General features: G+C 34.8%; 1 protein-coding gene across 5 annotated transcripts in view; it reads right to left on the reverse strand.

The window, feature by feature from the left end:
• DIPK1A (divergent protein kinase domain 1A) overlaps positions 1-12624 on the reverse strand; it is a 139614-nt gene that overhangs the window by 53089 nt on the left and 73901 nt on the right. For 4 of the 5 annotated variants that reach the window (XM_036998051.2, XM_073234286.1, XM_036998048.2 and 1 more), the window contains one exon: positions 3427-3561. In XM_036998051.2, the coding sequence (XP_036853946.1) occupies positions 3427-3540 (114 nt within the window). In that variant the 5' untranslated portion in view covers positions 3541-3561. Of the gene's footprint in view, positions 1-3426; positions 3562-12624 lie in introns of those variants that run through there. The other variant, XM_073234285.1, reaches the window with a different exon arrangement.

Genomic DNA, 12624 nt, shown 5'->3' on the forward strand with positions numbered 1-12624 from the left:
TTTTAACTTCCTTTACCCTTTTCCCAATTTTTATGTAATTATTTTTCTAGGTACCTCATTTAAGTGGTAGCATACAATATTTGTCCTTTGGTTCTGGTTTATATCATTTAGCATAATGTTTTCAAGGTTCATCCAAGTTGTAGCATGCATCTGAATTTCATTCTTTTTAAAGGTTGAATAATAGTCCATTGCATGTATGTACCACATTTTGTTTATGCATTCGTCTGTTAATTGATTTTAGAGTTGTTTCCACCTTTTGCCTATTTCTGTATTTAACTATCTGAGCAACTGCCGTACTTTCTTCCTGATTCTTTTTAATACATTTCAATTCTCTATTGAAATCATCCAATTGTTTTATTTCTCTACCTTTCTTCCTATTTACTTGAACATGAACATAGTTATTTTAAAATTCTTTTTGGATGATTCCAATATCTGGATCATCTATGGATCTGCTTCTATTGTCCATGTTTATCTCTTGGTTTTTGGTTGTGACATCTTGGCTTTTGGCATGCCCTTTAATTCTTACATAATGTATCCAGAGCAGGTTTTCCTTCCCTTGAGCAAGCAGATATACTAGTAACTGATCTCCTTAACCCAATCAAGGGCTGTGCTGAGTGGAGACTGGGTTGAGCTCTGGTAAAGCTCAAGCTATTTTTGGCTCATCCCCATTCCAAGAGCAAAACTGTCTAGTTTTTTAACAAAAAGCCTGAGAATTCATTAGGGTTTCTCCCTCTGGCAGGTTCATAACTCTAGTCTGTATCTTGTGAGACTGCCAAAATGTCTGCTCTGCTTTTCAAAGTCTTTGCAATGAGATTTTTAGACTCCCATTTTGTAAAGCACAGGATTTGGCAAATATCCCAACAGGATAACTGGCTTGTATGCTTAGTTTTTACAAAAGCTTGCTGGTTTCTTGTCCCCAGCAGCAGCTCTCTACCAGTATATAGTCCTGGTTCTCAGACCCCTGCTCATGATCACTATCAGTAAATTCCCCAAGGGAAAAAAGAGGCTACAAAAGGACACTTCTCTGAGGTTCCTTTAGTTCACCAGTACTCTTGAGGTTCAGCCCTTTAAAGAGTCACAGCCCCAAGTGTGGTGTACCAAGGTCCCACCAATGGTAGGAGCTGGACTACATTTTCAATCTTCCTAGACCCATAAAACTGTGGATTTCAGTTAATATATCTCCAGGTAAATGCAGCCAGAAAATCTAGGTTCACCTCTCTCAAATCTTATCCTCTCCCAGATCTTGATCACGTTTCCTCACTATCTCAGTAGCCCTTTGAGTTTTAATATATACTTAAAAATTTTTTCCTGCCTGTTGTTTAGTTCTAATCACACAATTCCTATGCAATATTAGTACTATCTTAGTTCCACCAATCTTAGTACTACCAGTTTGGGCAAGTTTTAAGGAAATATTTCCCACATACAGAGAAACCACAATTTTGTTTTTTAAAACCAGCCTCAGGAAGAAGATATATATAAGGCTCAGAAAACTTTTTCATTGATTTCAAAAGAAAGATAACCATTAAATTATGCTAGAATCATGTTCTACTTCCATTTCTTATAAAATAAGGTGAAATTAAAGGAAAAATAATGAAGTACTTCAACTATTATTCACTTATGACAGAATATATACTAACATATGCCTTACATTGTAGAGGTTATTATATTAATACAAGATACAAGCAAATCCACTTCATTTTGCCTTAATCTCTTAGAGCAGTATTTCAAACATCACCAGATGATCTCAACAGGTTTTCCTGGGAGGATTCTGATGGGGATGAATTTTTTTCCTAATCAAGTATATTTGCTTTCTCTGGAGATGCACAATGCACATTAATATATTAAAGGTTCTAAGAAGACTTCAGTAAAGTCAGCTATTTATCTTGTTAAGCTCTCTGTTTCCAAATATATCTGAATATGAAAATTTTTATCCATGAACACCTTTTAATGTGCCCCAAAGCACCTACTTTTAGAACAGTGCCCTCCAAAAAGGGAAATAAACATTTCAAATAGTTTGGTTATTTATGTTATTGTAGTTGATTGTATTATTCCTCATTCTTTCTTCTTCCTGAGAGTATAAGCATGTGCATTTGTGGGCTTTTTTGTTAGCTTTATTAAACTATAGCTACTTTTGTCAGTCTCTTCTGACACAGGGTAGCAGAAAGAGTATAAGCTTTATACAAAAACAGAATTAGGATCAATTCCTGGCTCCACCAACACAGACAAATTTTTCTCTCCCTTTGTCATATTTATTTGTAAAGTGGGTTTGGGGGGCTTTTTCAAGTCTTAATGACCAGTATTCAGTACACAGTGCATTGTCTGGGCCCAGACATTTCTCCTATCTAAAAATTGCTCAAGGATCTGGAATGGCCAATTGGTATGGACATAAGATTGACATCTTTGAACCTTGATTTGAGACTCTACTATTCCCCTGTTTATTGTATTAGTAATTCCTCCCTTGTCTACTTAAGAGGCTGTAATACTCCTGGAAAATATATTTTTTAATCATGACAGAGTGCCTAGAGTTCAATTGATTTTCATTTCTTAAAATTTGGAAAGCTTCAGGTCTCTCTGTCTTATGTTCTTATAACAGTGCTATTGTAACATTAACCTTACTTAACTGTAATTATTCATTTTCTTCCCTGCTAAGTAGTAGGTTTGTATGGTCATGATAATCTTGTTCCCTGCTATATGCACACATCTAGCAACACCAGTCTGGGTGAAGAGTAACCACTCAATAATTACAGAATCTTTAATAAGTTATAATAATTGGGATCCTAACAATCCTATTATCAAAATCACAATTCTCAGATGAAATACTTTAATATTATTTATATCAGAAGATATTAACAGAAAACAAGAAATGAAATTTACTGATCCTCAGACATTTAAAAGATAAGTGCTAATGGAGCCAATAATTACTACTGGAAATCTTAGACTGATACAGAAATTTTCCTGAAATACATCCAATCATCAGGATAGGAACAGAGTAATAAATACACTTATATGTTTTCCAGATAAATTTTGGGTATTTGAGAATGATCCTGTTTTTTAAAAAGATGTGTTCCAGAAAGGTTGCCTGTAAATAACACTTTTATACTCAAATATTTAAAAACCCATCTGATTGGAATAAACTAAATTTCAAGCATATCTGAAGAACAAAAATCCCTCTTTATAATGAGGATGTCCTCACATTTTATTATATATTAATATTTCTGAATTTTGGATTATTCAAGCTGGAGAACACTCTTATTAACTTGGTCATATGAGACTGCTATGAAGTTCAACACAACTCTAAGGTCAAATTAACTTTTACTTTTTGAAAATAATTATTAGTATGTATATAAGGAGTAAATATAATATATTTAAAATATAACCTGTTAATATGGGTTTTTCCATATATTAGGAAATTAAAAAAATACTTACTATTATTTTCTTACAGTCTTTTCCTCTGCATAGTTCTGTATAGGTAGAGTATTGCACATATATAATCCAGCTTCCAACAAAAACTGCCAACCAGGAAAAGAAAAGATATTTCATCCGCACATATGAGAAGCGAGCCTGTGAGTAAAAAAAATCATACAACAGTCATTCATTCAGCACCAAGTAAGCCTTCACTGTCCCTAGAACTGATTTTTCCCCCTTCTTGGATGAACTCAATATATATTCTAGGCTTTCATATGGCAATTCTCCTAGAACAAAGTGTACTTTCACTGAGTCCAAACAGCACTGGTCTTAGAAAAGGAAGCTCCTTAGTCCTGCCAAGGAAAAAGGGAACAAAATACCCTTTAAAATGTATGACCTTTCAAATACCACCAGCATGGAGAGCTACTTATTAAAAGCACAAACACGTGCACCATGCTACCCTGGGCAACCTGCAAGATCAGGGCAACAGAGACAGAATTCCCTTTGACTACAAGCTTGTAGAAGACTGCTTCAACTAAGAATCTTAAAGTTCTTTATGGATAATCATTTTTTTAAGATAAAATAATATTGTTTTTAATGAATAAGAACAGAGAATTTGGCTATTTGTCTAATGCCTCATAGTGACGTTCTATGTAAGAAATTAAATGTCCCATTCATTCCTGTTTCTCGGTTGTAGTCACCAAGGTTTCATGTTCCTTCTAGTCAGTAAGCCGGATGCTTCACCTAATAGATATTCTGGAAATTTGAGAACATTACAACTATTAAAGGAGAAATGATTAAAGAACAATTAAGATACATAAAGAAAAAATCACTCCTGTATGTCATCTTGTAAAGCAGCACAAGAGGATCTTCTCTGCGTCGTTTTGCTCCCAGTGCTCTGGTGTCTAACTGCAACTTGGGCAGGTTGGTGCCTTCTCTCCATCAACCACCTGTCAAACAGTGTGATCTGCAAAAGTGTCAGCTGGTTAAGATAATCTGACATCTATTTTTTAAGTCTGGAGCTACTGGCCTGGTTTTATTAACAGTAGAATTTAGGACTATGGAGAGAATTAAGCAGAACAGATTAAAGATATGTAAACAAACAATGAAAAGCTACATTTGCTTTTACAATCACAAGCCAGTTTCTCACACTGGGCAACAGTAGGATACTGTGAGCACTGTGAGCATGCAAAGAAAGCAGGAAGAGATGAACGAGACCTAAGTGCACCTGCAGAAGACAATGAGTGCAGATGAAAATGAGATGCAGGAAGTACTGAGTTCTGTTAGCCCTATTTGTGGTTTAGGTATCTGTCTTTGTGAGGTTAACAGATGGTGAATCCTAGTAGCAAGAAGCCTGAATACAACAAATTCAGTTAAATGAGAGGTCTTTGAACTTCATTATTAAAATATAAATAAAACCCTCTAATGCAAGTTACTTTTTATGACTCTAAATGAATCCAGTAAAAAGAAAATCCAGACAGAATTCCAAATTAAATGACATAAAAAAAGATGGGGTATGTAACAAAGGGTTTGCTTGAAAGATATTTAAGATTACTTGGCCCTAATAAGAGGCCTAGTCATCAGACAGAAATTGGTATGTGCTAGTATTATGAAACTTAACTTAAATATGATTAAATGACATAATGCCTATAGAACATAAGCACATTGCTAGACACACAGAAAATACTCAACAAATGTTAGCTAAATCAATTTTCAGGGCACTGAGAGAAAAATGAAAGTACCAATACTATGATTTGAACACCACCTTCTTTTTTGGACTTGCCAAAAAGAAAACTGAATCTGAATCTGATCAAGCCTTTAGCTCCAACTATCAGTTTACAGGAAATACGGGCGACAGAGGACTATAAGTGACTCTTAAGTAAGTGACACTACTAGGATATAATCAGCAAATTCCAGGCTGTGGGAAACATTCAACACATAAATTACGTGGGAGAAAATAGAGAAGATGGGGAACACTAAAGATTGAAAAAAATTTAAGAAATACATCAAAAAACACAATTTGTGGATGTTTTTTGGGTCCTAATTCAAATGAAAAACTGTAAAAAAAAAAAAGCCTTTATGAGACAATTGAAAATTTGAAGACTGACAGGATAGCTGATGTTATTAAGGAATTATTTAAAATTTTCAGGTGTGATAATGTAATGTTTAAAGAGAAAAGTCCTAATCTTTTAGAGATAGATATTGAAATCTTAATGAATGAAATGATATGATATCTGGAATTTGCTTCAAAATAATATGGGAAGGGAAAAGTAGGTGGGGTATAGTTGAAAAAAGACTGGCTATGAGTTGATAATTGTTTGAGCTGGGTGATGGGTACATGCCTTCCTTTATATATATTTTTCTCTACTGATTTAAAATGTCTTATATTGTACAAAAAGGCATACATACTTCCACACCAAGACGCTGCCTTCCCATAGATTCATTCAGCAACTGTTTATTGACTGTCTACTATGTGCCAGGTACTGTCTTAGCCCTTTTATAACATCTCCAGTTAGAGGGACAAATGAATTATAAATCTACCATACAAGTACCCTTAAAAAGTTAAAAGGACTTGAAGGACCACAGAATGGCATGATTTTGCTTTAGGAAGTCCAATCTTACATTAACATTTTACATGATTTTTTGAGACAGGGTTTTAAAACAAGACTAGCTCACTTAATTTTAGTAGAAGAATCAGGGAAGACCTTATACTATATTTTCTTTTTCACTCTCCCTGCCTTGCTCTGCAGCAGGTATAAGTCAGAGAGTAAAAGAAAACACAGACCTGGTGAATAGGGTTCTTTCCCAGCATTCAGGATTTAGTCCTCCTGTCTTACCTTCTTCTTGAAACCACTTCGAGAAGTCTAGTGATGTCAACTGTCCTTTGGACTCTTCATCAATACTTTCTTTTTGGACTTTTGTACATATGTTCAATATTCTACCATAAAATGCTTTCAAATGCATATTAAGCTTAATAGATGTTGGCAGCTCAGGCTTTTGTATATTTCTCCCTTCTGTATATCCAATTCAATACAATTTGAATTCATTTTTCTTTTCTTTATCTCTCAAATAGCTACATTTCCCCATTTTCTCTGGCATATGTTAAAACTGAAAAACACCCTGTGAACTGGCTTGCTCACTGAGTGCACATCATGATACAGAATGCCAAACATTTTGGAGAGGAAGTTAGATTAATGACATTCCCAGCAGGCCACTGGGCATCACCTGATGTGGACATAATCACAAAAGGACTGAAACACATTTTTATTCCAGCATGCCATGGAAAATTACTATGATTTGGGGGTAACACAAAATAGAACAAGGACCTTCGTGTGTCCTTTAATATCTGCAGATCCTGCTGCTTTGCATTTAAACACAATGATTAAAGAAAAATCAGCTAAATGACATTTGTAGCTATTAACTACAGATTTTATTTCCCTGTGTGGCACTCACTGAAATGTTTGCAGTGGTTTGTTCTATACTAATTACCTAAACAATCTAGTCTTTGATTAAGAGATGTAGTTATTGTTTCTGACCTTCTCATTTATGCTAAACTATCCAAAATACTGCTTAGCAGCTTTTCGATTCTATTGATTTTGTGCCTAGCTACTAATGGTACACTGTTTTATTCCAAATTGTGCTCCTGAAAAACATGATAAGAATTTTAGTAAATACTCTACACAGTGATTCTCAACTGGAGGCAATTTTGCCACCGTGGGAACACCTGGCAATGTCTAGAGCCACTGTTTGTCATGGCCGGTTAGCGATACTGGAATCTCATGGGGAGAGCCCAGAGACACCCCTGAGCAATCCACGGTGCACTGAGGAGCCTCCCGTAACAAAGAGTTACTTGGCCCCAAATGTCAGTAGTGCTAAATTGAGAAGCCTGTTATGGTTACATAATAAAATGAAAACAAAAATTATGGAGTTGAAAGAATCAAACTTATGTGACACTGTCACTTTACTTAAATTAGTCTTTAAGGCATAAACTGGTACTAAATAGAAAAATATACCATCTGTCTGGAAGTAACAGAAGCAGTTCTTTCTGACTAGAGTAAATGATTAGCAGTATCTTACTATAAATTTAAAAAATCACTGGAGATGGAAGACAAATGATGAAACTTTAACAATTCCACTCTAAAGAATAGCGGTATTTCTTCTTCTTTTTTATATTGTTTGCTGTCATTGTGATAACTTTTTATTTCAAAGCAAATATTAAAACCTTGGTCTTATTTAAATAATTTTACATTAAGTTTTAAAGAGGCATGAAGAGGCAACACATCAAAATGTAGCCACTTAAGACAACTTGTATTTCTTATCTATTTTTCATATTAAACATCTTTTATAAACATAGAAAGCACAAAGTCTCATTTGCTTTACTCCTACATAACTCCCTATACAGATGTTCTTAATTTTGAAAAGTACAGCAGAAAAATATCTACCATATGTTGACTTTTACCCACAAATATTTTATCTAATATATTTAGTGGACTTGCACACTCAGAAACATTAACAAATTGATAAGGTTATCACTTGCAAAAACTAAAACACAATAATTTCATCAGTCATCATTTCATAGAAAAAGCTGAGACACGTATGTTTATCTTTCTATTCAAGTTTTTCAATTACCAATTACTCTGAAATAATATTCAATTTCTCTTTTATAAAGTCTTCAATTTTTGTCCCTCATTGTTAAATTGACATTATAGCCAGCTAATCTTTACTGCATGTTTAGGAGTAATCTAGCTGAAAAAAAAAACTAGAGTTAAAATTATTGACACAGATCCTCAGATAGAACTTTTACCCTTTAAATTAACTCTACATATTTAAGATACTTTTGAAAAAAATGATAGCTTTAAAAAACAAGATATGAAGAAACCATTTAATAGGGTATTTAGTGTATACCACAACACAAGCAAATAAATGTTATTTGCAATGGGTCCTGCACTTTTATTAAAAAGTGTCTCAGTGCTAGCTGAAGGGCTATTGGAAAACCATTAAGAAGACTATCCAAATAAAATTTTTTTAAAATTATGATTTAACATAATATAAGTTGGCCATGGGGTTAGTAATACAGCATGGAGGAAGGAATACAGTCAATGATTCCGTAATATCTTTCTATGTTGGCAGATAGTAAACCGCACTAGTGGGGTTGAGGATTTAATAATATGGGAAACTGTTGAACCTGTTGAACCACTGTTGTATATTTGAAACCAATATAAGATTGTATATCAATGATACTTCAATTTTAAAAAATGATTTTTAAAAAGAATATCTAAATGTATGAATTTTAAACTATCCCAGTGCTAATTTTCAACATTTTAAGCATCAAAAGATAGCTACTCCATCAAAGGAACATAAAAAAAGAATTTTCATGTCATTCCAAACAGGAAAACCTAGAGTTTTTATAAGTTAAAAGTAATGAAAAGAAAGGCTCTAAAAATGTCCATGCACTCCAGCTTGTCTTGATCATGAAAATGCTTTTTCTTTTTTAACAAAACTTTAGAGAAGAATTCATTGCCAAAGGGTATTATTAGTCTACTGGTCAGTGTTTCAGCATTCTCTCTCTTTCTAAGAGGTGAATCTCCACATTTATAGGAAGAATCTTACTTGTAATCTAAGTTCTAAAGGTTTTATTTGCATGAGCATATTCTCTGTTTTGAATTTATGAGAACTCCAAAATGAAATTCCAACAAGGAGCAGGTAATTTTCACATTTTCTCTGCATGTTGGTTCATATTTCTAATGCTTAGGGACTTAACAGCATCAAAAAAGCAAAAACACCTGGGGAATTAATTGCATGGGATGACCCTTAAGCCTATGACTAGTTTCAATAGTAAATTACTATTTCAAAGAAGTGTCAAAGTATGGGAAAATGCTCATGAGATATAAAAGAAAGAAATCAGCTTTCAGAACATGTATGGTATGTTCCCAATTTTGCTTTAAAAAAGAGAGAGAGAAAAGTCACCAACAGACTGTAGAAACTGGAAGAAAATACACCAAAAGTTCAAGGGTGGTTATCTCAAAATGGATGATTTCACTTTTCTTCTCTATTACACAGATTTTCTACAATGAATATGTATTATGTTTTTAATCAGAAAAACTACATATTTCTACACAGCTGCTTAGCATATCTATTTAAAAATATGTCTCTAGAATGTAGACAAATCCATCCTGCTTTTTAAATACTTTTTACTGTGAAATACATTATTCATATAGAATTATTTAAAATATGTAAGTATAATTGAAATTATAGCTGAAAGTAAATACCCACATAAGTACTACTTGAGTGAAGAAACAGTATTTTTCTAGTGCCTTCACTAGCCCCATGTACCTCTCTCCAGTAAAGGAGTTATCAACATGCTCCCAACTGCTATGATAATCATTTATGTGCTTTCTTATGTAGTTTAACCACTAATCGTATGTCTAAAATGTAAGTAGATGTTTATTGCTCTTGAGGTTTATGGAAATAGAAGCATACACCATATTTCTATTATGACTTGCATCTTTCAGCATTATATTGTGAGACTGATCCATGCTGAGGCATATAGTTTATTAATTTTCTTTGCTGTAGAATATTCCAATGTCTGATTTTTTTAAAAGAAATTTACTGTTTTATATACAATCAGTATGTAAGGACAACCCAGTAATTCCACTTCTAGAAATTTACCTAAGGAAACAAAATCCCTGATTTGAAAAGATACATGCACCCCTATGTTTATTACCACATTATTTACAATAGCCAAGCTATGGAAGTGACCTAAGTGTCCATCAATAGATGAATGGATAAAGAAGGTGTGCTCAATATACACAATGGAATATTGTTCAGCCTTTAAAAAGAAATCCTGCCATTTGCAGCAACATGGATTCAACTACAACGTATCGTGGCTCAGTGAAACAAGCTAGGCACAGGAAGACAAATACCATGTGGTTTCACTTATTTGTGGAATCTAAAAACAAAACAAAACAAAATGAACAATATATCAGCAGACTCGCAGACACTGAGAAGTGACTAATGGTTACCATGGGGGAGGGATTGGGGTGCATGAGTAAGAAGGGTGAGGAGAATAAAGGGGCACGGTAATTCTCAATCACAATATAAATTGATCATGGGGATGATAGTACAGCATGGAGAATATATAGTCAATGATTCTGTGACATCTTTCTATGTTGATAGTAACCGTACTAGAAGACATGAGGATTCAATAATATGGGTAACTGTTGAACGACTGTGTTGCACATTTGAAATCAACATAAGTTGTATATCAAGAAGACTTCAATAAAAAAACAGAGTTGCAAGTCCACAGAAACATATCAAAGCTATGCCCAAGGTTAAAAAGAAGGTGTACAAGGCTTTTAATGAACAAATAGATGGCCAGCATTTTACAGAGTATATGGGAGGGAGGTGTAGCCTGCATTAGCACTCTACATAAAAAGAATATTAGTATTTGCAACAGCAAATGAACTTACTTATGGAGTCCTTTAATCCTAGCTCTATCCCAGTACAGAAAAAGCAGTTAAGAAAGCTAAGTGTTCAAATATCCTAGTGCTGTATAACAAAATATCCCAAAAGGTAGTGGCTTACCACAATAATTTATGTCTTTCATGGTTCTGAGGGTTGACTGGACCCAGCTGGTGAGTACTTTCAAGTTCTTCACACATTTGTGATTGAGGCCAAAGGCATGTGATGAAGGATGAACTGGGTTGGACGTATAGGTGGCTTCTTCACTTACATGTCCAATCTCTCAGCTAGAATGGCTGGAGAAGTGTCAAGCAGCTAGCTGGACTCCTTCCGAGCAGGGTGCTCAGGGTAGTCAGGCTGTTCCCAAGATGGCTGACTGTGCCCAGAGCAAGAGTCCCTAGAGACCAAGAGGGAGGGTGCGTTCCTGCCGCACTCCTTCGGTCACACAGGCCAGATTGGACTGCAGGTATGGGAGGGACTCCATAACGGCATGAATACCAGAAGGCATAGTATTAACCAACGGGTCAGCTTTGAAGACTGGCTACCACTCCAGGGTAGGATTAGCAAAGCAGGGTCTAGGAGTGAGGAGAAAAGCAATGTAGAGGTCCCAGCCAGAACAGAGACAATTGTTTTTGGCCATTCTGATCAAGGGTTCTTCCTTCTTCCTTAGTGGGGAAGAATTGGAAATTGCCATTAAAATCCATTAACATATGTGTAGTTGCTTATATTGTGTTTAAGTTGACTGAATATAGTTCTCATTCCATATCAGGAGTTCAGTAAGTGGCAACAAATCTTTAGCTTATATTACAAAGTCCCAAATTAAAGAAGTATGTGAGATGTAGTTATAAATTTCTGAATAGGATTCACATTGCCTTATTATTTCATTAAGACTTGTCTCCCAGAATTGGCAAATCAGGTATTTATTGTCCCCTTTTAGTAGGCCTGAGGCTAGAATTTACTAAAACATATAATAGCCACAGCAAATCTTACATGGGAATCCTAGCTGGCACTCCAATTCACTAACAATTCACTTACTAAAAATAAGCAGCTATATTCTACCTAAACTTGAAGATTTTAGGGCAAAATTTATTGAAATAGTTACTTATAAGGTTGTACAATTTAATGTAATATAATTTTCAACATCATTCAGAACCTTGGAGTACCCAGAGGTTAGCTGATTATAATTTAGATGAAACTTGATTATTGCAAAGTGTTTTTAAAGAAGAAATTAATTTTAGTTAATATTCTGTGAGATGGATGAGGAAGGCTTCTGGCCTCTGAATCTTCCTTTCTGGGTGCACATTTGTGTGATATCTAGACACAGTGGCAATCAAACCACTGTGAAACTTAACCTGCTTCTCATACATGAGAAAAGCAGATGTGTACGTTCAAACACTGGGGTGGTGGGAGAAGGGGTGGGGAGGTTGTTCACCTCTATGCAATAACATTCTGGCTTTGTATCACTGAAAGGCCTGTGGTTCTTTGGAATGTGACCCAAAAGGAGCTACTGTTCCTATAACCTGAGAGGCTGTGTGGGGATTCAATCCCCACTGGTTGGTACTCTGCCACAGATATCTAGACGTTGTAGAGCGGAACAGCTTTAACTGAAAAATGAAATGTGTAGGAAACTGTCCATCTAGTCCATTCTACTCAGACATCTCTGAATGTAAACTCCTAATCTGTTAACCAATTAAAATATAAATGACATATAAAATGGTAAGTACATTAGAGTTAGAAGAGTCCTTTGTGGACTGAGAT

This window comes from Manis javanica, chromosome 4, assembly GCF_040802235.1.
Source record: "Manis javanica isolate MJ-LG chromosome 4, MJ_LKY, whole genome shotgun sequence".
In the NCBI taxonomy this organism is placed as follows: domain Eukaryota; kingdom Metazoa; phylum Chordata; class Mammalia; order Pholidota; family Manidae; genus Manis; species Manis javanica.